General features: G+C 43.4%; 1 protein-coding gene across 1 annotated transcript in view; it reads right to left on the bottom strand.

The window, feature by feature from the left end:
* LDLRAD3 (low density lipoprotein receptor class A domain containing 3) overlaps nt 1–27,500 on the bottom strand; it is a 142,927-nt gene that overhangs the window by 61,758 nt on the left and 53,669 nt on the right. Inside the window, exons 3-4 of the mRNA XM_069739947.1 lie at nt 14,664–14,789; nt 12,776–12,910 (exon numbers count right to left, since the gene is read on the bottom strand). Of these exons, the coding sequence (XP_069596048.1) occupies nt 12,776–12,910; nt 14,664–14,789 (261 nt within the window). The remainder of the gene's footprint in view (nt 1–12,775; nt 12,911–14,663; nt 14,790–27,500) is intronic.

The raw sequence follows: 27,500 nt of genomic DNA, 5'->3' as shown, positions 1-27,500 counted from the left end.
TGGATCCTCTAAGCCTCAGGCCTGGGGTGGGCACATGGACCACGGGTGCTGCTAAAACAAAACGGAGGAATTGGAATCAAGTAGAGATTGAAGCAAGTTAAAGTACTTAAGGGTGGAGCACACCAGACAGAAGTTGACAGTCTCAGTCTTAAGACACAGGTGTGTGTCCTAATGGGCCTGAAGTAGTATTATAGAGAGGACATCACACAGCCATGCAAAGCAATCCGCAAAAATGGACGTGGAGCACAACACAGGGCAGCGGACTGAGGTGAAGGAAGCAGAGCCCGGGATACTGGGACAGGTGTGAGTCCTAATGGGCCTGAAGTAGTATTAAAGAGAAGACATCACACAGCCATGCAAAGCAATGTGCAAAAACAGACGTGGAGCACAACACTGGGCAGCGGACTGAGGTGAAGGAAGCAGAGCCCGGGATACTGGGACAGGTGTGAGTCCTAATGGGCCTTAAGTAGTATTAAAGAGATGACATGACACAAACATGCAAAGCAATCCGCAAAAATGGACGTGGAGCACAACACAGGGCAGCGGACTGAGGTGAAGGAAGCAGAGCCCGGGATACTGGGACAGGTGTGAGTCCTAATGGGCCTTAAGTAGTATTAAAGAAATGACATCACACAGCCATGCAAAGCAATCCGCAAAAATGGACGTGGAGCACAATACAGGGCAGCGGACTGAGGTGAAGGACGCAGAGCCCGGGATACTGGGACAGGTGTGTGTCCTAATGGGCCTTAAGTAGTATTATAGAGATGACATCACACAGCCAGCCATGCAAAGCAATCTGCAAAAATGGACGTGGAGCACAACACAGGGCAGCGGACTGAGGTGAAGGAAGCAGAGCCCGGGATAGGTGTGTAACAGATACATCTTAAAATGTCTTAGATGGGACAGGTCATCGGGTATTAGACAGAATAAAGCTGATCGGCCACCAGACGACACAAAAGAAACTGAATACGTTATTAAATCATTCTCTTAGACCTGATTAGCCTGAGGTAATTACTGTGCTAATAATCTTGGTCAGAAATCTGTATAATCCTTGAGTTAGAACTCAATCTGTCTTCCTAGCGTGATTGACAGCTCCACGGTGTCCCTCCTCCCTGCTGTGATCTCACAGTGCTCAGTACAAGTTGCAGCAGACAGGCTGGGTGGGAGGAGATTCAGCATCATCAGGGAGGAGGGACACTGAGGAGCTGCCAATCAGCCAATTAGGGTGGAGATTCAGCAGCTGGGAGGAGACTGAATATAATGGACTCATTAAAATACTCTTTTTAATGTAAGCAATATAAAGCCATTCAGACATCGATTTTCACAGTAAGTACACCAATTTCATCAGGCCTAAGATATCTAATTAATAATTGATGTAATTTTTATATAAAATTGGATGAGGGATCCATTTTAATCAGCAGCCCCTCCGCTGATCAAACAATCCTGGGGGGTCCCACTGGTTGGACCTTTATGATGAGTAAGTGACGGCATATCTGGCTATTTCCGGTCACCCTTTTATCTCCACGAAGTCCCTAGAAAGGTCCATGGAGGCTTCACAGCTCATTTTCTTTCAACTTGGGACAAACTGCATGGAGTCTTGGAGGTCATTAATAAACAAGCGGCCTCTTTCATTGGAGACTGACACATGCTAGTGATTAATTGTTTTCTGGGGTGGTGGTGGGGGTCGGAGGGGGGTTGGGAGCGGGGGGGGGGGGGGGGGGGGTGATGAGAAATGAGGGAGGGGTGACTTCCTCTGGGGCCTTCATTAATAGGAATTAACCATTGCAGGGGTCATTTTGCGTTATACAAAAAAAACTTCCTCCCTCCTTTATTAAAAAAAAATAAATCACATTTTTTTCCCCACTAAATAGCCCCATATGTTCGCCCCACGTGCCCGCTGCGGTGAATGGAGTCACAATGTTAATAATGTTCCTATGAATTAGCCGGCTAATATCTTGCAGCGATTTTCCTTCGGTCGCCCGCTTGGCAGGCGAATTAAAGATTGCGCACGGAGTAATCCTTTTAATATCTTCCATATTCCCAGCATACTCAAGAGTCTGGTTTGGCTCAGGAACGGAGACCACCTAACAGGAGCCCCCCCCCCCCCCCCCGTCCTCCGCTCGCCGGGATTTTTGCTAAAGCCGGACCTAAAAGGCTTTTAACTCTACAGGATACGATGGAAGAAATGCATTTTAATAAGAGGCAAACGGTCGCCAATTGTTGACCGGGCGCTGAGGATTTTTTCTTAAATGGTAAGAAATCCATTAGGGTCTAATGAAAATAGATTCACGCCGCAGGGAGGACGGTATGAAAAGCACAATGAAACCCCTGTTAATATTGCACATAAAGCAAGAATGACAGCGTCAATCCTAATGCTGTTAGCCATAAAGGGCCGATGAGTCACCGCGGATCTCCCCCCGTCTGGAGGGGCGCAGGACGATGGGCCATTGTATCAGAGGGGCACAGATGTGGCAGAGCTGGCATCGTCATCTTACAAGTATATTCCACCCCTCATTGGTAAAGAGGCAATATTGCAAAAATCAATGGGGGTCCGAACACTGAAACCCCCCCCCACAATCCTGCAAATGAAGGGGCCGCAGTGCCAATTTAATACTTCATCCCAATTTTGGTCTCAGCTCTCGGATCGGCAGCATGGCGGTATTGACTGGAGTTGGGGATATGCTCCCATTCCCTATACAGCAGGTGGGATAAGGGGGCTACAATGCTGTGTCCGTGGAGTTTGGAAGCCCGGTCGAGCCGACATTTGACATGCACGTCAGCAGCTGAGCCATCTCCACAGACTGTGGACGCCAGCGACGTTACACAGCCGGCATCCGTCTCTAATCAGCAGCGACTGATCGCTGCGGTTAAACTCCATAAATGCCGCTGCCAATCTCTGACTGTGGCGTTTAAAGTGAAGCCATCATCAGAAAATGACCTATCGATCAAATCAGGATTTTTTGTATTACATGGAATTTTTTGGATTTTTTACGAAATTTGTAATCTCGCAATTTTCACAGTCACTGGGGCTTTTTCAAACTCTATCTTTCTGTCATTTCAGGGAGAGCTTTCCGCAGGCTCCTGATCAAAGGCAGTCTTCTGGTCACTTATTTTAATTATTTTGAGCTTCAAAGCCCGTATCAAAGTAGCACATGTCCAGAAGCAGCAGTAGCAGGGAGTATATAATGCATCAATACTGAGCAGTGTAACTGTGCACCCAGCTCTCTGGGAAGAGCTTGCATCAAGCTCCTGATCATCAAACGCAGTCTTTTCAACATTTTTTTTTTTTTTTTTAAACTGCTTCAAACTTTGAAAGCTGTGAATACCGTAAGTGATTTATCCATTCCTCTGGCGGCTTGGAAGCCACATATATTTTGTATATAGAATGGGGGGAGGGGGGAAGGGGGGGACATGGCGTCAAAACTGCTGCAAAAGTCCAGTAAGAGATCAGTGCAGATGTTTCAGATAAAACACCACCAGCGTTTTCATGATGCTTTTTACTATAGCAAAAAAAATCTGAGGATATGCTGGCATCTAAAAAACGCTGTGCACAAACACTTACAATAAAAGATAACACCTCTATATACAGTAAGTAACACAGAATTCATCATTCACAATAGGTGATGTGTCACAGCTCACCTCCTCCTCCTGTACAATGACTGATATCTACTGTATATAGAGGTGCTAACACAGGATCCACCATTCACAATAGGTGATGTCACAGGTCACCTCCTCCTGTACAATGACTGATAACACCTCTATATACAGTAGATAATATATAATCCACCATTCACAATAGGTGATGTCACAGCTCACCTCCTCCTTCTGTACAATGACTGATAACACCTCTATATACAGTAGATAATATATAATCCACCATTCACAATAGGTGATGTCACAGCTCACCTCCTCCTTCTGTACAATGACTGATAACACCTCTATATACAGTAGATAATACAGGATCCACCATTCACAATAGGTGATGTCACAGCTCACCTTCTCCTCCTGTACAATGACTGATAACACCTCTATATACAGTAGATAATACAGGATCCACCATTCACAATAGGTGATGTCACAGCTCACCTCCTCCTGTACAATGACTGATAACACCTCTATATACAGTAGATAATACAGGATCCACCATTCACAAAAGGTGATGTCACAGCTCACCTCTGCACACGCTCATTAGACACCTCAATAGAAAATATAGAGGCGGGATCTGACTATTGCTGCTAATCTACATGTTTTTCCTAAAACAACAGTAAGGTAGAGTCTGAAAAAACAACAACCCAGTGATCGGAGTGAATATTGCAAGAGACTATTATTTATTTGAAATACAGAGATTGTAAAAAGTACAAATTAACATCGCCACAAAAAATGTTTAAAAAATTACATTTAACACAAAAAATGATGTCAACAATTTTCTAATGACAGCTTGCCTTTAAAGGCGTTTGATCTTTCCCAGGTGTCTGCCCGAGAGCCCACCGGCCCACATCTAAGGCCTCAGTCACCGATATCCTGGTCGTCCCCAGGCAGAGGCCGAGCTTCATAGGGAACGATGATTTTTCCTATATACTTCAACATTGTAGTATTGAAGTATATGGAACGAGTGGTAAGACTTCACAGGCTCAAGTCCCCTAGGGAGACTGAAAAATAAAGTGTAAAGTAATAAAAATAAATAAATAAAGATCCTATTTAAAAATAAATTAATTAAATTAATTTAAAAAAAACAAACCCTAATACAACATACGGTATTTGGTATTGCAACATCTGAAAGTGCAATCAAAATATAAAATTATTTAACCAACATGAGGAACACTGTGAGGCAAAAAAAAGGCCAGAATTCATGCTTTCCACACCACCCCAAAAAAATAAAAGCCAATCAAAACTTCTCCCAAAATTTTACCAACAAATACAAATATGGTCCCATGTAAAACAAGCAGCCCTAACATACAGCGTAAATCAACCAAAAAAAAAAAAGTTGCAGTTCTAAGAAAATTGTGCCAAAATTATTACTTTTGTTTAAACTAGAAGAAGAGGGGACGGGAAGAAAAACATTAGACTCGAACAAAGACGACCCAGGAAAACATACTCAGAAGGGAGGTAAGAACATTTCTAAAACAATCCACAGTGAGGAGATTGGAACAAAACAAAATCCTCTGAACTGCATGCTCGCAAACGCCAGAAGCCTGACAAACAAGATGGAAGAACTAGAAGCAGAAATATCTACAGGTAACTTTGACATAGTGGGAATAACCGAGACATGGTTAGATGAAAGCTATGACTGGGCAGTTAACTTACAGGGTTACAGTCTGTTTAGAAAGGATCGTAAAAATCGGAGAGGAGGAGGGGTTTGTCTCTATGTAAAGTCTTGTCTAAAGTCCACTTTAAGGGAGGATATTAGCGAAGGGAATGAGGATGTCGAGTCCATATGGGTTGAAATTCATGGAGGGAAAAATGGTAACAAAATTCTCATTGGGGTCTGTTACAAACCCCCAAATATAACAGAAAGCATGGAAAGTCTACTTCTAAAGCAGATAGATGAAGCTGCAACCCATAATGAGGTCCTGGTTATGGGGGACTTTAACTACCCGGATATTAACTGGGAAACAGAAACCTGTGAAACCCATAAAGGCAACAGGTTTCTGCTAATAACCAAGAAAAATTATCTTTCACAATTGGTGCAGAATCCAACCAGAGGAGCAGCACTTTTAGACCTAATACTATCTAATAGACCTGACAGAATAACAAATCTGCAGGTGGTTGGGCATTTAGGAAATAGCGACCACAATATTGTGCAGTTTCACCTGTCTTTCACTAGGGGGACTTGTCAGGGAGTCACAAAAACATTGAACTTTAGGAAGGCAAAGTTTGACCAGCTTAGAGATGCCCTTAATCTGGTAGACTGGGACAATATCCTCAGAAATGAGAATACAGATAATAAATGGGAAATGTTTAAGAACATCCTAAATAGGCAGTGTAAGCGGTTTATACCTTGTGGGAATAAAAGGACTAGAAATAGGAAAAACCCAATGTGGCTAAACAAAGAAGTAAGACAGGCAATTAACAGTAAAAAGAAAGCATTTGCACTACTAAAGCAGGATGGCACCATTGAAGCTCTAAAAAACTATAGGGAGAAAAATACTTTATCTAAAAAACTAATTAAAGCTGCCAAAAAGGAAACAGAGAAGCACATTGCTAAGGAGAGTAAAACTAATCCCAAACTGTTCTTCAACTATATCAATAGTAAAAGAATAAAAACTGAAAATGTAGGCCCCTTAAAAAATAGTGAGGAAAGAATGGTTGTAGATGACGAGGAAAAAGCTAACATATTAAACACCTTCTTCTCCACGGTATTCACGGTGGAAAATGAAATGCTAGGTGAAATCCCAAGAAACAATGAAAACCCTATATTAAGGGTCACCAATCTAACCCAAGAAGAGGTGCGAAACCGGCTAAATAAGATTAAAATAGATAAATCTCCGGGTCCGGATGGCATACACCCACGAGTACTAAGAGAACTAAGTAATGTAATAGATAAACCATTATTTCTTATTTTTAGGGACTCTATAGCGACAGGATCTGTTCCGCAGGACTGGCGCATAGCAAATGTGGTGCCAATATTCAAAAAGGGCTCTAAAAGTGAACCTGGAAATTATAGGCCAGTAAGTCTAACCTCTATTGTTGGTAAAATATTTGAAGGGTTTCTGAGGGATGTTATTCTGGATTATCTCAATGAGAATAACTGTTTAACTCCATATCAGCATGGGTTTATGAGAAATCGCTCCTGTCAAACCAATCTAATCAGTTTTTATGAAGAGGTAAGCTATAGGCTGGACCACGGTGAGTCATTGGACGTGGTATATCTCGATTTTTCCAAAGCGTTTGATACCGTGCCGCACAAGAGGTTGGTACACAAAATGAGAATGCTTGGTCTGGGGGAAAATGTGTGTAAATGGGTTAGTAACTGGCTTAGTGATAGAAAGCAGAGGGTGGTTATAAATGGTATAGTCTCTAACTGGGTCGCTGTGACCAGTGGGGTACCGCAGGGGTCAGTATTGGGACCTGTTCTCTTCAACATATTCATTAATGATCTGGTAGAAGGTTTACACAGTAAAATATCGATATTTGCAGATGATACAAAACTATGTAAAGCAGTTAATACAAGAGAAGATAGTATTCTGCTACAGATGGATCTGGATAAGTTGGAAACTTGGGCTGAAAGGTGGCAGATGAGGTTTAACAATGATAAATGTAAGGTTATACACATGGGAAGAGGGAATCAATATCACCATTACACACTGAACGGGAAACCACTGGGTAAATCTGACAGGAAGAAGGACTTGGGGATCCTAGTTAATGATAAACTTACCTGGAGCAGCCAGTGCCAGGCAGCAGCTGCCAAGGCAAACAGGATCATGGGGTGCATTAAAAGAGGTCTGGATACACATGATGAGAGCATTATACTGCCTCTGTACAAATCCCTAGTTAGACCGCACATGGAGTACTGTGTCCAGTTTTGGGCACCGGTGCTCAGGAAGGATATAATGGAACTAGAGAGAGTACAAAGGAGGGCAACAAAATTAATAAAGGGGATGGGAGAACTACAATACCCAGATAGATTAGCGAAATTAGGATTATTTAGTCTAGAAAAAAGACGACTGAGGGGCGATCTAATAACCATGTATAAGTATATAAGGGGACAATACAAATATCTCGCTGAGGATCTGTTTATACCAAGGAAGGTGACGGGCACAAGGGGGCATTCTTTGCGTCTGGAGGAGAGAAGGTTTTTCCACCAACATAGAAGAGGATTCTTTACTGTTAGGGCAGTGAGAATCTGGAATAGCTTGCCTGAGGAGGTGGTGATGGCGAACTCAGTCGGGGGGTTCAAGAGAGGCCTGGATGTCTTCCTGGAGCAGAACAATATTGTATCATACAATTATTAGGTTCTGTAGAAGGACGTAGATCTGGGTATTTATTATAATGGAATATAGGCTGAACTGGATGGACAAATGTCTTTTTTCGGCCTTACTAACTATGTTACTATGTTACTATGTTTACAAACACATTTCAGTTATTTATTTATTTATTTTTTTAATGGAAAAAAAATAAACAAACAATGAAATATTCAAGTCTGGTGATGCTGCAGTCACACTGACCTGGAGAATCAACGCTGAACAATTAATGCCGTAAAAACAAAACCCAAAAAACAAGGTTGAGATTGGATTTTTTTTTTTCAGCATTTCACAGCACTTGGAACTTTTGTTTTACTGTATACCAGTAAGTTTTATCGTAAAATGAACGGGGTCATTCGACACTACAACTCGTCCAGCAAAAAAAACAAAAAACCAAGACCTTGTGAAAAAAATAAAAAAACTATGGTTTTTGGAAGAAGGTTGGGGACAAAAATTAGTCACAGAGGAAGGAGTTTATCATCACATGATCCAACAGATTTTCGGCTTGTGCAGGTGACAACATTGTCTGGAGAGGTTATCACCCAGTTCTTTGTAGCCTTATTTTCGAGCAGATTTTTTTCCTCTCTCCATGTGTTTTTTTTAAGACCATGTTCACAATCATCATAGTGAAAACGCTGCTGATTTGTGGTGCTGAGCATGCAGCAAATCCGCCATGTGTGAATCCACGCCGAGCGTCGCCGTATCTCCGCAATCACTTTCCATCGCTCTGAATGCACTTTCAAAGCCGATTGTCCCAGTGACTTATGTGGCGACCCGACAAAATGAAAGAAGACCCGATGAAACGATCCTTATTTTCACACGGGCTTCAAAATTTCATTTCCATAGCAACGGGGTTAATTTGGAAATGATCCAGCGCAGTAAAAGTTTAAAAAAAAAAAAAAGGTTCTCTTTGGCCTGAAACACGGCCCCATGTGTCAGATAGGAAAATAGAAAGGACGCATTACCATTAAGTAAAAGTACTGACGAACAGCGGGAAAGTAGCACATTGCACATGTCACGCTGGGGGCGGCATTGTGTGTGGCGGTACCCACAGTACCCAAAGAAATTCACCATGAAATACAAGACATGAAATTAGCCAAACTAGAAATATCCATGGAAAAATAGTCAATAAATAAAACATTTAGCATAAAACTTCCAAATCCACTGCATAGGCACAGAATTAAAGGTAACCAGTCATTAAAGTAATCAGCGCCACGGACTGTGTAGTAGAAGCGGTCGTATGTGTACATGATGGCTCCCACACACCGTACACATGGATGTGAGGGATTCCTGATCACCCGCCCCAATGTAGCACATATACAGCAGCAGCAGCAATAAGTTGGACATTAAGCATCAAGAACAAGCAGTGTAACTGTGCATCCAGCTCTGAGTGAGAAAACACTTACAAGAAAGCACCAGCACAAATTTTTCTGTTTCTATCACTCTGCTGCTTGCCTCATCCTCAACCTCCATACGCCATAGACTTCAATAGTCATCCAGCTTGAAGCTGCCAGTAGGTTAGCCAAACCAAAGGCTTCTCCAAAAGAAAAAGATATCCATTTGCACACAGCTGTTTCGGAGTTCACGCCCCTCATGAGTGCAAAGCAAGGTTGGCTGGGTGAGAGGCCTCTGATGCAGATGCAGGGGTAGAGTTAATCTTTGCGGACATCATCTGTTGACATAAGGAGACTTGCAGACCATGCATTGCTCCTTGGGAAAAAAGATATGCAAATCAGCTCTCCTCCTGGAAGAGGAAAGGCTTTCTAATGCCACCTATGGACGTTATGGGAGAAGAGGGGTTAAGAATGACAGAATTTCCATCTAAATTTCGGCCTGTTTACTTCAGCGTCTAATCTCCATCAATGAAAGGAGCCGGAGAGGCACAACACAACAGTGATCCTTTCATATCCTCCCTGAGATTGTGGAGACTCGGGAAAGGGGGGAGTGTAGAAGATAGATCCTCAGGGGAGCGAAGCCCTTAGAAAGTGATATATCAAAGCACTGGAGGAGGAGGAGGAGGAGGTGCGGAGACGGATTCTGACAAATCGAAAATTATCCCAAGCAGCAGAGAAGCAGTGAGACACAATTGCCGCCTCGGTGAGACGGAACGTAGGCTGCAACCTCGCATTCTTCCCTAATCTGCCCATTATATCAGAGGTTTCTTTCCGTAAATAATGATATGTTGTCACTTACCGCGCTCGCGCCACATTACCGCAGATATACATTACGCTTCCTAGGAGGGCAATTACAAAAAATACTGCGCTAGAAATAAAATATTGCTGCAAAATTATTTGCTTTGAACAGGTGCAAAATGCTGAATCTTGACTTTACTGAGCAGATTGGGGCATCGCCCGCCAGGGCTGGCAGGGAATGTGGGCAGCGGCGCAGGTAGGAGGGTCACCATCTATAAGGGAACCTCAGCACGTTTCTACATAGAATGCGGTCAAAATTATTATGCAAATTGGAAGATTAAAAAAAATTTTTCTAATAAACTCATGAATTGCTCGTGTCTCAGGCTCTTTGGGTCATGCCGTTCTGTCTGTTTCTGGCTTTCGGCATGACAATGCATATATTTGCTTTAACCCTTTACTCTTTTCCCCCTAATTTGAGCTGGGATACTGTTGGCTGTTATTTGGATGGAGCCTTCTCAGTTCCCTGCTCTGCTGCGCAGCCGTACGTGGTGGTTAGGTCTTTTCTGCTGTAGGACCATCCGCATGTGCGGTCCCTGGTTGCTACGGAAGCTGTCTGCGGGTTGTGAGGTCATTTGCAGCTGGTGCATGACTTTCCACATGGGTCAGTACTTGCAGTTTCAGCCTGGTGCCCTGAGCCTCAGTTCCTGCACTGATTGTGCTGTAATAGTTTCTGTGTGTGCTAAGGGCGTGCGCGGCCACACCTCCCCTGCTTTTATCAGGATTAGGCTGCCGTCACACTAGCAGTATTCGGTCAGTATTTTACATCAGTATTTGTAGCCAAAACCAGGAGTGGAACAATTAGAGGAAAAGTATAATAGAAACATATGCACCACTTCTGTATTTATCACCCACTCCTGGTTTTGGCTACAAATACTGATGTAAAATACTGACCAAATACTGCTAGTGTGACGCTGGCCTTAGGGTGTGTACTTGAAATGCTGTCCCCAGCCAATTGCTGAGGGGCAGCTCCTATATAAAGTTCCCCTGCCCTATGGGCGGGGCTGGGGCTACTCACAAAGCTCCTGAACTTTGCTATGTGTGTTTGTGTTCCTGCACCTCTCCTGTCTATGCTTTGGTACCAAAGTCCTTGCCTTGATTTCTGTTTTGTCCTGTTCTGGCGCCTGTCCTGGAGGCGGTATATCCAGGCCCGAATCCTTAATCCTGTACCTGTCCTGTACCTGAACTGTGTCCGCTGTGATTATGTTCCTGGAATCCCTTTGCATCTGGAGCCTCACTCCCAGTGACTTTGAGTCTCTTGAAACCGGTGTTTCTGCTGAGCATCTACTACTCTGTGCTCTGACTACCATGCGGTGTTAACCCCGTCTGGCTCACGTCCTGTACGGCGGTGCTTGCACCATCACGCTTGAGTTCCATCCTAGGTCCAATGCCCGGAGCCTGACGACCGCAGTCTGGAACCTGATGACCGCTGCCTGGAGCCTGATGACTGGTGGTGCCTGTAGGTCGTGTCGGATGTCCGAAACTGAACGACTCCTGTCTGATGTCTGCCAGTGACCCTGGGTTCAGATGTCCTTATGTCCTGTCTGTACCCTGATGCCCTGCCTGTGTCCCGATGACCTCATGGACCCTGATGTTCTCGTGTGTCCTGATGTCTTACCTACATCCAGATGACCTCGTGTTCCCTGATGTCCTTCCTGTGTCTTATGTCCTGATGTAACATGACCTGGGCTGCCACGCCAGTGTCCCAGATGTCTATCCAGTATTCCTGTGTCCTGATGTCCTGCCTGTATCCTGATGTCCTGACGTCTTGCCTTCGTTCTGATGTCCTCGTGTACCCTGATGTTCTGCCTGGGTCCTGATGTCCTGCCTATCTGTGCCTCGGTGATCCGTTGGTGCCTTGAGGTCCACTGGGTGGTACCCTTCTGGAGGTGTGGAATCGGGAGCCTGACATCGTCATGTTTTGTTTATGTATTGTGTGACTTTACTTTAGTAAACTTTACTTTCTCTATACCTGAAGTTGTGCGGTGTAATTAATTCCTACGTGTCTCTTTCTTTCTCCACATGCTCAGCTGCCACAGAACCCCGATCGCTGCCCTCCCCTAGTTCGGGTAAGCCAGGGTCCCCCTCTGCGGTTTATAGGGACCGTATTTCGTCCCCGGGGGACGCGCGCCCCACGCCTTATGAAGTTGGTCGGCTTGGGGGCGTCTATGGGGCTGGGCCGCATTGGCAGCCGCAGCTGACCGTGACACTTTGGATCGCAGAAATCAATCTCAAACATCTGGAATAATTAAAGGAAAAAACTTTAGATTATTTTCACATGTTGCGTTTTCACTATTTTTCTGCTGTTTTTTCTTTACGCAAATTAAGAGTTGCTTTTCACAAAACCAGCAAAAGCTATGACACTTCAGGAATCTCTGAGGCCCAGCGAGAGCAGAGGCGACTGATGAGGTCCTAGTCCACCTTCCTATGAACGGGGTCTGAACTGCGCCAACATTGCCACCCCCCTCCCAAACAAGTGAGCCCTGGGCTCTTCATAGAGATCACCTGACCGGCCCCCCAAATTTTTACTTTTATACTATCTATAGAAGAAATGCAGATCAGCAGAAGAACTGACGAGATCTCTCACAGGCAGAAATACGGCACATGAATCACCTGCCGACTTACCTTGTGAGCTGGGGCAATGCTTCTCGTCGCTGTTGTCTCGACAGTTGTTCTTGCCGTTACACACAAAACTTGTGTCTATACACATCTTATTATTGCAGTGGAAGCGAGAACTGGAGCAGAGTAATGGATGAGAGGCTGAAATACAAGAAACAGGACAAGGCGCCGTAAATATGTATCAGAAAATTATTAAGGAGCAATCTTGTGATAGAAGAAACCATTCAAGTCTATAGTTTTGACTGTAGGAGCAGCAGTATAGTAGTTATATTCTTGTACACAGGAGCAGTATTATAGTAGTTATATTCTTGTACATAGGGGCAGTATTATAGTAGTTATATTCTTGTACATAGGAGCAGTATTATAGTAGTTATATTCTTGTACATAGGAGCAGTATTATAGTAGTTATATTCTTGTACACAGGAGCAGTATTATAGTAGTTATATTCTCGTACATAGGGGCAGTATTATAGTAGTTATATTCTTGTACATAGGAGCAGTATTATAGTAGTTATATTCTTGTACACAGGAGCAGTATTATAGTAGTTATATTCTTGTACACAGGAGCAGTATTATAGTAGTTATATTCTCGTACATAGGGGCAGTATTATAGTAGTTATATTCTTGTACATAGGAGCAGTATTATAGTAGTTATATTCTTGTACATAGGGGCAGTATTATAGTAGTTATATTCTTGTACATAGGAGCAGTATTATAGTAGTTATATTCTTGTACATAGGAGCAGTATTATAGTATTTATATTCTTGTACATAGGAGCAGTATTATAGTAGTTATATTCTTGTACATAGGGGCAGTATTATAGTGGTTATATTCTTGTACTTAGGAGCAGTATTATAGTAGTTATATTCTTGTACATATGGGCACTATTGTAGTAATTATATTCTTGTACATAGGGGCAGTATTATAGTAGTTATATTCTTGTACATAGGAGCAGTATTATAGTAGTTATATTCTTGTACATAGGGGGCAATATTATAGTAGTTATATTCTTCTACATAGGAGCAGTATTATAGTAGTGATATTCTTGTACATAGGGGGCAGTATTATAGTAGTTATATTCTTGTACATAGGAGCAGTATTATATTAGTTATATTCTTGTACATAGGGGGCATTATTATAGTAGTTATATTCTTGTACATAGGGGCAGTATTATAGTAGTTATATTCTTGTACATAGGGGCAGTATTATAGTAGTTATATTCTTGTACATAGGAGCAGTATTATAGTAAAGAAAAAGTTTTCTCCAGCAAGATGAAATAAAACTTCACATTTATTAGTAACGCATTAAAAAGGCATATGGGAAGCACACTGACATCATGAGGGATAACAGACTATAGGGTCTTAATCATGGACCATGACTTAAGACCCTACAGTCGAAACGCGTTGGTCTGTTATCCCTCATGATGTCACAGTGTGCTTCCCATATGCCTTTTTAATGCGTTACTAATAAATGTGAAGTTTTATTTCATCTTGTTGGAGAAAACTCTTTCCCATATTGTCTCCCAATACGCCCAGGACCGGGGTGACTCCGTGCAAGGAATTTACCTTTCTGAATGAACTCTACAGATGAGCGGTCTCTCCCATATCCCTTTTCCTTCCATACAGTTGCAATGTGTTTTCTTATCTCCTTTTGACCACTGATGTACAGTACCCAATAGAGGTAATCAAATCACATAAAACTATGATGTCTGTGTCGCGTCCTGTGGCATGATGCAGCAATGTTCCGAAACATTTTTTTCCTTTCATTTCTCAATGTTATTTTATTTTTGCATAAATTTCCTAATTTTCCATATTAAAGAAATTGACTGGAGCAGCCATGTAATGGCTTTAGACACCACTGTTTTTCATATTTATGGTAAGTTATCAGTCACTTACTGCAGTTCTCCTCGTCGCTCCCATCAGGACAGTCCTCAAACCCGTTGCACTGGAAGCGTCCGATGATGCAGTGGATCCCATTCGCACAGGGGAAGAACTTGGGGCCACACTTAGATTTGGCTTTAGCTGTAATGATACAGGAGAGAACAGGTTCAGCTCAGACTGATCGGCTCTGTAGGGTTTCATCCACCTTCACTCAACATTGTAGACTCATGTAACATCACTTATATACAGGTACTCAGTGGACAGCGACATTGCAAATCGTCAGGTAGCCTGGTCTGAACGTCAAAGAAAAAAAAATACGTGATCATCATGCAATACTTCATGACAAAAGCATGGTTTGATGAGGTCATGTGTAACCAGGGCTGTGGAGTCGGTAAGCTAAACCTTTGACTCCGACACCTCAATTTCCCTGACTTGACTCAGACATGTTTCGCTACGGAGTATGTACATAAAGGGCAGCACAGACTCGGCCCATTTTATACCGACTCCACCAAAATGGACACCGACTCCACAGCCCTGCAAGTAATGTACACTGATGAGATTAGATTCAAACATGAAGTCAAACTTCATTCATAATTAGATTTATGAAATGAACCTTACATCCAAGATAAAGAGGTTGTCTAATCTTTCTTCAGGAGCAAACGGCCCCTCTAGGAGGATGAGACCTAGCAATCACCAGGGAAGGGGGAGGAGAGACCTAGCGTGGCCATCGCCAGGAGGAGGACATCTAACATGGCCATCACCATGAGAAGGAGACCTAGAATGGCCATCACCAAGAAGAGGAGATGTAGCGTGGTCATCGCCATGAGGAGGACATCTAAAATGGCCATCACCATGAGAAGGAGACCTAGAATGGTCATCACCAAGAAGAGGAGATGTAGCGTGGTCATCGCCATGAGGAAGAGACCTAGGTTGGCCATCACCAGAAGGAGGAGACCAAGCATGGCCATCACCAGGAGGAGGAGGTATAGTACAACCAGCACCAGAGAGTGAAGACCTAGCGTGTCCATCGCCAGGAAGAAGAGACCTAGCATGGCCATATCCATGAGAAGGCGGAAACCTAGCGTAAAGATGGTCATCACCAAGAAGAGGAGATGTAGCGTGGTCATCGCCATGAGGAGGACACCTAACATGGCCATCACCATGAGAAGGAGACCTAGAATGGCCATCACCAAGAAGAGGAGACGTGGCCATCGCCAGGAGGACATCTAAAATGGCCATCACTATGAGAAGGAGACCTAGAATGGCCATCACCAAGAAGAGGAGACATAGCGTGGTCATCGCCATGAGGAGGACATCTAAAATGGCCATCACCATGAGAAGGAGACCTAGAATGGCCATCACCAAGAAGAGGACATCTAAAATGGCCATCACCATGAGAAGGAGACCTAGAATGGCCATTACCAAGAAGAAGAGACGTAGCGTGGCCATCACCAGGAGGAGGACATCTAACATGGCCATCACCATGAGAAGGAGACCTAGAATGGCCATCACCAAGAAGAGGAGACGTAGCGTGGTCATCGCCAGGAGGAGGACATCTAAAATGGCCATCACCATTAGAAGGAGACCTAGAATGGCCATAACCAAGAAGAGGAGACGTAGCGTGGTCATCGCCAGGAGGAGGACATCTAAAATGGCCATCCCCATTAGAAGGAGACCTAGAATGGCCATCACCAAGAAGAGGAGACGTAGCGTGGTCATCGCCAGGAGGACATCTAACATGGCCATCACCATGAGAAGGAGACCTAGAATGGCCATCACCAAGAAGAGGAGACGTAGCGTGGTCATCGCCATGAGGAAGAGACCTAGGTTGGCCATCACCAGAAGGAGGAGACCAAGCATGGCCATCACCAGGAGGAGGAGGTATAGTACAACCAGCACCAGAGAGTGAAGACCTAGCGTGTCCATCGCCAGGAAGAAGAGACCTAGCATGGCCATATCCATGAGAAGGCGGAAACCTAGCGTAAAGATTGTCTAGAATAAGAGACCTAGCATAGTCATCGCCATGAGAAGGAGTAGACATAGCTTGGCCATTGCCATGAGCAAGAAACCTAGCGTAGTCATAGTCAGGAAAAGGAGACCAAGTGTGGCCATCACCAGAAGGGGAGACCTAGTATGACCAGTAATTACCATGATACTGCCAACACCAGTTGTGGCACACAAACACGTAGGAATTGGTTCAGCATTTGTTTGAAGCCTCAGTTCTAGTACTGGACCCCATTTATAGAACTTTTTAACCATTTAAACATTAAACTATCTACAATTTTCATAATCGCGCTCCCTCAAAGTATAAATGTAGCGAGAATATATGATTATTCAGCAATTACGACAATATCATCTTCGGTAGGTTATTACGGCATTAAGAGAACTTATTTAATACATGCAGAATAAATTTGAGAAAATGAGAATCTAAAGTCAGCGTGAGGAAAATGAAATGATGTTCCAGGTATGAATTATTATACCGACCGGAAAGGAAGAACGGTGGAAAGAAATACGAGTCTTAGAGATTAAACAAGAGCAATTATATGGCACAATAGTGAGGAGCGCAGAGCCGAATTATCATATCTCTATTTCACTGTCATTTTTCCTCTGCTGAATAATCTTTACCAGCTTCTGTGAATTATATACTTTTGATAGATCCGAACTTATAAATCACTACCAAAAAAGTAGTAAAAATAAAATAGCCTTTTTTAGATATTATACGAGCAGGTCAAAGGCAAAAGGATGTGACCATGAAATCATCTGGACACATGTATGGCCAGGACTGATCTTTGGGCCCTTCCCCCTCTGGCAGCTGATAATCCAGCCCCATCCTTGCTATACTGCCAGGTGCTGCAGAGGCTCAGCTCCTTCCCTGATAAGCAAGCAGCCATTTCTATTTGGTGCTCTGCAGAGACTTAAAATAACCACTCAAGAAAAAAAAAAGTGTCAAAACTATCAAACCACATATATAAAGTGATCGTACGCATGCGTTCCAATAGATGGTAATGCATTTTTTTAACGCACTCATCCGCATGCCTGCGCATATTTGACTGGTTTTTGACGCTTCCAAAAATGCAACATGTTGCGTTCGCCCGCTTTGCCGCACACTGCGAAAAAACGCATGCGTACGCAAAAGCATGCGAACGCATACAAATGCATGTCCATGTGTACGCCATGTTAAAGATAGGTACGCATGCTGATCGTACGCTGCGCACACAGACGCAAATGTGAAACCAGCCTTATTCTGTTTGTCCCACTTATTCCATTTGCAATTCCCTTGATGAATCCCCTCCATTGGGGAGGAAACGCGTAGGGAGATCTAATTCATACATCAGTGGTCAGGGCTCCTTTTGCATCAATTACTGCATCAGCCTGTGGCACTGCTGAGGGGTTATGGAAGCCCAGGTTGCTTTGATAGCAGCCTTCAGTTCGTCTGCATTGTTGGGTCTGGTGTCTCATCTTCTTCTTGACAATACTCCATAGATTCTCTATGGGGTTAAGGTCAAGCGAGTTTGCTGTCAGTCAAGCGCAGTGATACTGTTGTGTGTAAACCAGGTATTGGTACTTTTGGCAGTGTGGACATGGGTCAAGTCCTGCTGGAGAATGACATTTCCATCTCCATAAAGCTTGTCGGCAGAGGGAAGCATGAAGTGCTCTAAAATGTCCTGGTAGACGGCTGCGCTGACATTGATCTTGATAAAACACAGTGGACCTACACCAGCAGATGACATGGCTCCCCAAACCATCACTGATTGTGGAGACTTCACACCAGACCTCCAAGCAGCTTGGATTGTGTCCTCTCCACTCTTCCTCCAGACTCTGGGACCTTCATTTCCAAATGAAATGCAAAATTTACTTTCCTTGTGGAGTGTGTCAATGACGCCTACTGGACGACTGACAAGTCAGCAGTCTTCCCCATGATTGTGGAGCTAATAAAATACACTACGGGACCTTTATAAACGCTTAGGAAGCCTTTGCAGGTGTTTTTTCTGTTAATTATTCTAATTTACTGAGATAATGACTTTTGGGTTTTCATAGGCTGTAAGCCATAATCATCAACAGGAACAGAAATAAACTCTTGAAATATGGCAGATCACTCTGTGTGTAATGACTCTATAGAATATAGGAGATTCACTTTTTGTATTGAAGAACTGAAAGAAATTAAACTTTTTGATGATATTCTAATTTTGTGAGAATCTCCTGTATAGTCAAGCGTCAGATGTTACTATTACTTTTCACAGAGTTTGAAACATTTTGCAAAAAAAAAAAAAAAACCCTTACGTACAGTAGAGATCTGGGAAAGAGCACATGCTTTATATGGAATAGATCATTCTGAGGAGTAAAAAGGGATGAAAGTTACTGGTTGCTCACATAAAAGAGAGGAGCAAAAATCCTCCGCCGCGGCAGATTCTCAGAGCAATGTGTCAGCGCGGTTCAGCGCGATATCTCACGGTTATACGGGGAAATGAACACAGACGGGACAGATACAGGATCCAGATCAAACGCTCTAAGAATGGCTCAGCCGGGACTGCAACGATCAGCTTCACAACCTGATAGTAATGGAGCAGAATGTTTATTTCTAGGGTTCTGCCATACGGGGCAGTCGTGTACTAAAAACAGCGGAGGGGGTCGGCCACATTAATTAGTTGTTTCTGCACTGATGCTGCAAAATACAAAAGGCTGTGGGACCATAATGTAGCCATGAAGGGTCAATTCTGTAATGTCACACGCAACCGGTCGCCTATATGCAGCCCCCCAGGCTCCCCGTCTCTGAAGCTGCAAACTTCTAATCCTCCAATTCTGCAATACAAAGACAGAAAAGACATTCCTAATATGAAGCATTGCAGTTCTGACATCTTCCTTTTACAACACTAAAACATAGTGTGAATAATACCCAAGTAAGTGCAGTCTGCTACCGCTTCGTACCAGCCGCATTGCAATTCTGACATCTTCCTTTTACAACACTAAAACAGGATCCTGTGAATAATACCCAAGTAAGTGTAGTCTGCTACCGCTTCTTACCAGCCGCATTGCAATTCTGACATCTTCCTTTTACAACACTAAGACAGGATCGTGTGAATAATACCCAAGTAAGTGCAGTCTGCTACCGCTTCGAACCAGCCGGATGAGACCTTTTTGCGTCACCAGGTGAACCGAGGCCTATGGGAGCACGAGCAGGGATGCCGGAAGCCTTTCCCGCTGTAAACATTAGGATACGGCACTCAGCTCTGAGAATCTCCAGGAACACCCACATACATGTACGACACATGTGAAGGGCTGGAAGCTTATACGCTCTTGTAGGCGCCTGCCTCCAGGTTTAGCGCTCCTCTAATATTCTCAACAAGGTATTACCGATGGATAAGAAGAATGCGGCCGCCCGCAGGTTGTTGTTATCCATCTATATCTCCGGAGATAATTTGCTCTAGAACAAGGTAGCTCACTGACTGCGGCAAATCTTCGGCTGTCAGTCCCATCATGTTACTGAGCGCGTCGTATGCGGGGAATGGGCTCAGTGAAGGGAATCGGGAGTGACAGGGTGCCGAGCTCTCTGCTCACAAATGTTATCGGCATTGCGACTTCATCCGGGGAAATTTACTTGTCTCAATTCAATAAAATGTTATGAGAGAAAATAGGACTCGTTTTTAACCCTGCTGTTCTGTTGGTCAAAAATGACCGACTTTGAACTTCAATATTCTTTAAAATATTCAAGATGCGGCTCTGAAACCCGTGGCCGACCGACCCATCCTCATTTAAGTCAATCAACCACAAGTTTCAGAACCGCATCTTGAACACCCCAAAAAATACCAAAGTTCAAAATAGGTCTCCCCAGACCGAACAGAACAGAAGATGGAGTGGCTTTTATTTCCTGAAATATGGGTTTACAAAAAAAAAATTATACATATATTTTTAGGATTTATTTTCTCTTCTTTGCCTGTACACACTTGAACTCCTGCAATGAATGAGGAATCCATTGATCCATTGAATTTAATTTGACCAGATCGGTGAGGATCCACTGATCACAGCCAGATCTACACAGTGAGCTGAGCCAGAATACCACAGCGCCATACACAGTGTAGTGGTCGTTCTTGGGTACTGCGGCTCAGCTCCTAATTATTTCAATGAGAGCTGAGTGGTAGTACCACAGTGTACGTCGTAGGCTGTTCTGGCTCCATATGTCGTTCGTATCCATCCACCACGGGAGCAGCAAACCGCTGATTGGTGGGGGTGCCGGGTGTCTGGATTTATTTTATGACAAATCCCAAGCGTTTATCAACACTTTAGTAAAACAGGATAAAAATGAAGGATACAAGTCCCATACTGGTATTTGTCATGTTAACGTACACACGCAGGGAAAATATAAAGCGTGGACTTATTATTCTCCTTTCTGCAGGAGTCACTTATGGCTCAGAAAAATAAAAATGCTGAGTGATTCTGGATGATTACTGACGGATGAAGGATGCACAAAAACAATGGATAATGGACGGGATCTGTCAACAGGATTTTTTAACAAAACAACAGTAAAAATAATTAAAGTGAGCCCGTGTGCACCTGGACCGGACACAGATGGGAGGACAGGCGCAGATATTCAGAGGGGGTGAGGGGTCTCATCACCACCATGTAACATGGCAAGGGGCTGGAAATGTTCATAAATCATCCATGTGCCGCCCTTGTGAGGGACGCTCGCCCTTGTGACGGACGCTCGCCCTTGTGAGGGACGCTCGCCCTTGTGATGGACGCCCGACCTTGTGATGGACGCCCGCCCTTGTGAGGGACGCCCGCCCTTGTGAGGGACGCCCGTCCTTGTGAGGGACGCCCCCCCTTGTGATGGACGCCCGCAGAGTAGATGTAACCTCCAATAAATACTCCGCAGGAGGACAGGGTCCGGCGGATAGGGCCACTCTCTACAGGATGGAGATGATTTACCAGTCTCAGGATTTGGAGGTTATAAAGTCACGGATGGTAGGGGCAGGTGGGAGCAGGCAGGACCACAAGTACCACAATGCAAGAGCATATTTCATGGAGGCAGACATTCTGCTGGGGTTGAAGGTCTTCGAAAGAAAATGTGTCATCAGTAAACAACCTATTGGTTGTATCAGGCTTTTATCTTAAATATATCTTGTTTAATGTCCAACATTCTTTGTTTCTTTATTTATTTTCTATATCATTATATAGAGTAGAAAAATAAATCAAAATCTTGCAATTTGCACGCTGGCCACTAGGTCTTATAATGGACTGTGCAGATGACTTTTCAGCACTCATTATCATCACAGACAAGATTACAAAAAAATGCAACACCTATATACAGTAAATAACACAGGATCCACCAATCACAATAGGTGATATCACAGCTCACCTCCTCCTGTTCAATGACTGATAACACCTCTATATACAGTAAATAACACAGGATCCACCAATCACAATAGGTGATATCACAGCTCACCTCCTCCTGTTCAATGACTGATAGCACCTCTATATACAGTAAATAACACAGGATCCACCAATCACAATAGGTGATATCACAGCTCACCTCCTCCTGTTCAATGACTGATAACACCTCTATATACAGTAAATAACACAGGATCCACCAATCACAATAGGTGATATCACAGCTCACCTCCTCCTGTTCAATGACTGATAGCACCTCTATATACAGTAAATAACACAGGATCCCCCAATCACAATAGGTGACATCACAGCTCACCTCCCCCCTCCTGTACAATGACTGATAACACCTCTATATACTGTAGATAACACAGGATCCACCATTCACAATAGGTGATGTCACAGCTCACCTCCTCCTGTACAATGACTGATAACACCTCTATATACAGTAGATAACACAAGATTCACCATTCACAATAGGTGATTTCACAGATCACATAACTACCAATGCCCTTTGCCCAGATTAGAGCATGCTCAGATAACACTTCTATTCAAAGATCTAGGGCCTGAGTCTATTTAATGCTGCTAATGTCCATGTGCCCAACAGGTAGAATCTGATATTAGGCCTGGTAGGCAGTGTGAAAATTACAAGATTTATTTTAATATAATGATATGAAAAATAAAAAAATAAAAACTTTAAAAATGTTTTAAAAATAAATTTAACAAACTGATTTAAACAATTAATTTTCTGACGCAGTTTTTCTAATCTTGTATGTCAGTGAATAGAAGGACTAGGCTCATAGCATGAACAATCTTATTAAATATCTGCCTCCTTACTACGATGAAAAGATGAAAGTACGGCATGCAGGTAATGGAAGAGTCCATCTAGAACATCCATGGTGGAAAGTTACCTGTCCGCAGGGGCGCAGGTCTTCTGATTTTTACATACTTGTCTGATGTAAAGTAAAAAAAAAAAAACAAAGAGGAAAGAGAGAAATACGGTCACTCCGAGTGTGCGTGTGAACAAAGACACAAAGACACAATCTGTCCTGAATGCTGCTGCCAGGATCATATTCCTCACCAACCGTTACACCGATGCCTCTACCTTGTGCCAGTCATTACACTGGCTACCCATCCACTCCAGAATCCAGTACAAAACTACTACCCTCATCCACAAAGCACTCCATGGCTCAGCACCACCCTACATCTCCTCCCTGGTATCAGTCTACCACCCTACCCGTGCCCTCCGCTCCGCTAATGACCTCAGGTTATCATCCTCAATAATCAGAACCTCCCACTCCCGTCTCCAAGACTTTACACGTGCTGCGCCAATTCTTTGGAATGCACTACCTAGGTTAATACGATTAATCCCCAATCCCCACAGTTAAGCGTACCCTAAAAACTCATTTGTTCAGACTGGCCTACCGCCTCAATGCATTAACCTAACGATCCCTGTGTGGCCTATTTATAAAAAAAACAAAAAAAACAATCAGGTTCCTCGCATCATGTTCTCATTCACTTTATGCAGTTATTAGCCCTCGGTGTCTGTACTGCTACATACTTAGGCAGTTAACTGGTTCATGCAGCTTTACATGAACACCCGAGCCTTACACTATGGCCGGTCCGAATAACTAAAGCAATTGTTACCATCCAACCTCTCGTGTCTCCCCTTTTCCTCATAGTTTGTAATCTTGCGAGCAGGGCCCTCACTCCTCCTGGTATCTGTTTTGAACTGTATTTCTGTTATGCTGTAATGTCTATTGTCTGTACAAGTCCCCTCTATAATTTGTAAAGCGCTGCGGAATATGTTGGCGCTATATAAATAAAAATTATTATTATATTATTTCGCCATAGCGCGAAAGTATAAAAATATATATATATTTAAAAGGCTTGCTCCATCTGGGATATTTACGGCATACTGATCAACGTCCACAGAGAGGGATGTAATCAGTGCCCACAAATTGCCGCTTGAGTTTGCTCGCCATTTCCGATAACACGCGCTGGGGCCTCGCTCTCCGGCTAGACCGGACATTTGTGTCATATCCTACTGGTTTGCCATAAATGGTCCCACTGGGAATAACCCCTTTAACCTGAAGAAAGCAGAATTTCGAAAATAGCTCTGGGGTATGGAAGGAGATGGGACAACTGCAAAATAACACAACTTTATCTGTTTTCTTTCAGACCCTGAGATTACAGAAACCCATCCGCTCCCTACAGGAAACGGGGGTAGGCGTAATGGTGGCGTCTAGTAATGGCTAAACAGAAACCTTCCCTAAATGCTTGGATGCCGCAGTTGATATTGGTGGAGTAACCTAAGGGGTTAAATGACCCATATTGGAGATTGGAGTGATCGGACCCTTGCGGCAGCAGTGGGAGCATGCCCGTATATCCGGGTGCAGATGCCGCCCAGGGCTTAGGTCTGCGGTAAAACCATTCACAACAGCCCTATATACAGTGCCGTCACCAACAAACCTGGTAAACTGTCCACGAAACATGGGGGTCTATTCTGCCCAGATTTCAATGGGCAACACCCACCATACACAAGAGCATCCCATGCACTGAGCAGGCTCCAGGGTGGAGTTAAATAGTCGACGAAAATAGAAGAAAAAAAAATTGGAGTCCGACTCAACAGGACTGGATTTTCCTTTTCTCTGTTTATTTTTCAAAAGAAAATATGGTGCACACAAAAGAAAAAATGTACATGGTCGACATGACCCAGTCAACGCGTTTCGACTGCACTAGGCAGTCTTAGTCATGACCCAGTCATTTATTTGAAAAAGAAAAAGAAAAGGAAAATGCAGTCCTGTTGAGCCAGACTCCAATTTTTTCTATTTTCCTTGATTTGAGGCCAGGGCGAAGCCGGTGTCTGAGCCCCAGGTGGATGAGCATATCGTATATAGTCGACATCTGAATCTAACTGAAGTGGTCAGAGTGAGCTCTGATCGCAGCTGTTTAACCACTTCGATACCACTGCTGTCAATCATGACGGAGGCATTTGAACATCTGAAAAAGCGGGAAGAGCTTGTCCATATCACAGTATATCATACAAGTGACTGCAAGTTCAAGTCCCCTAGGAGGACCAAGAAATATATATATTATTTATGCATTTATGTTTTTCAACCAATTTTTTTTTTCTTTTTTTTTGAAAATGTAAAACTTTCTAAACACCCTAACTTCCCCTAGAATGTAAATGAAAAAAAATGTTGCATTATTTGTTATTGCAGTGTGCGTAACTGTCCGAATTAGTAAAAATCCAAGAATATTTAGCCCATAAGTAAATGCCAAAAATGGAAAAAATAAATAAAAATGGCATAGTCACTACTTTATGGTTACTTCGTCTTAAAAAAAAAAAAGATTGGAAAATCATATGAACCCCAAAATGGTGGTAATAAAAACTACAGCTCGTATAACATAAATCAAGCCCTGCAAGAATAACATTGTTGAAAAAAAGATGTGTTATAGATTGTGAAACGCAAGAAGGAAACTTTGATCAGTTCGGACAGTCAAACTCGTGGCAATGTCAAATATGTTATTTTTTTTTTAGATTTTATTTGCATTTCAGGAAAAAGGGGGGTGATATGAAGTATAATATTTTTTTTATTGGTCCCCCCAGGGGGACTTGAAACTCCGTTTCCAACCACTTAAATGCTGCGGTCACGATGAACAGCGGCATCTGAGAGGTTAAACTGCTGTGAACAGAGCTAGCTCCGATCACAGAGAGTAGACTTGGCTGCCGGATGTGTAACATATGTCGCCAGAGGAGACCTGGGAAGAGCGGACCCCCGGCACTTACCCAAGTTATCCGGGTCCTGGCCATGCTCCTGGATAGCCATCTTTTCATCCTTTGTCTGGGAAGAATTATCGTTCAGGATTCCAGATAAGTGGAGTTCCTACATAAAGGGGCCACCAACTCATCTGCTTATCGTCAGCCGTCATTTTCGTTCGGGCCTTTTCTTCCTGGCATGAGACTAAACCTGAGATTCTAAAGAACTGCGGTTTTCCGATGAACAGAACTTGGGACTAAATTGACCCATCTCCCTGATCCATGTGGATTGAATGAATCCGGTCGGGATAGACACAATGATCCATAATGCAGAGTCGGCGCTTTGACCACTGCGGCATCACAAATCCTAAACCCCGGGGGGATAACGCTGAAGTCGGAGAACAGAGGTGTAGTCAAATGCGTATAATTCACTTTAAATTGCAAACGTTGCCCTTTGCCCCTTAGAAAATTGCTGAGAACAAAACATGGAAGACAGGCGTTTATAGCAATTTATGTTCCAGGTAATTTCTTGTTCTCTTCTCAGATTGCAGAAAAAAAAAAAGAAAACAAAAAAAAAAAAAAGAATAGAAAACAATTGGGCGTATTAGCGGCCATACTCGAGATATCTATCGGAAGGACATTGGTTCAGCAGTCGGCTCTCTCACTCAACCTCTCCGTACACAAGAGCAGAAAGGAGAAAACCATTATCTGGGAACCTCTGACCCCGGCTCATCTTCTCCGAAAACAAAAGGATCCATGTGGAAGTTCCATCTGGAAGAGTCTTCTGAACCCGCGGAAATCAGCCACTGTGGTCACCTTTCATCTATCATCAGATGCGGACACGGTGATTGGTGGTAACATCCAATGTATTTCTCCTTTTCCAAGATAAATAAGAGTAATAAAAAGTTCTAAAAAAAAAAGATAACTAATTTTACAGAAAAAAAAATGCAATAGAGCTTTCCAAGATGCCTCCCTTTTCTGTGACAAAGTTTCAATAGCTTTTTTTTTTTTGCACATTTGTGCTTTATCCCTCCCAGAGCAGCCGGCTTTCAGTCACATAGGCGTGGCCAGAGCTTCAGCCGTTGTAACCATGCCTCGGAAGTTTGAGTGACAGCCGGCTCAACAGTGCATCAGTGCAGAGCCAGTTGTCAAAGTCCCGGGGTGGGCTTATAGCCGCCGTTCATTGTGACTGTAGCAGTGTCGGCCACACTTGTATGACTGAAAGCCGGCGGCTCCCGAGAAATCATTTTCTCTCGGTAGCCGAGCTTTCAGTGTGGCAGCCGGGCACACGGCATGTATTACTGGAGGGACGAATGCTGAGCTGTATTTTAATCTATCACTACAACATGACTGATGTACGGTCTCACAAGCCGATGCTGTGCCCAATAACAGAGCTATTGGACCATTTATAATGTTACTGGCAGTCCCTAGCTGACAATTTTTGCCGTTACATGCTTTATTTTCCAAGACACCAACTATTTAATAAGCTCTGATCTGGAATCTGGAGAGAACAGGCTTCTCTATACAACTGTCATTACTCAATGTCCCAGTGCTGCAACCGATTATCTATTTGCCATCAAGGAAAATCATTTGTGAAAGGAGCCGTCTAGGAAGCAGGCCGGGTCTAACACAGAATCACGTTCTGCAGTGGGGATTCAGATAAAAGTGATAAAAGAATAGACTGCAACAGTTCTGCCTTAGGAAAG

The sequence above is a fragment of the Ranitomeya imitator genome, chromosome 9 (genome assembly GCF_032444005.1).
Source record: "Ranitomeya imitator isolate aRanImi1 chromosome 9, aRanImi1.pri, whole genome shotgun sequence".
Classification (NCBI taxonomy): domain Eukaryota; kingdom Metazoa; phylum Chordata; class Amphibia; order Anura; family Dendrobatidae; genus Ranitomeya; species Ranitomeya imitator.
Note: the sequence above shows the minus strand (reverse complement) of the source record. Positions and strands in the feature narration are given on the sequence as shown.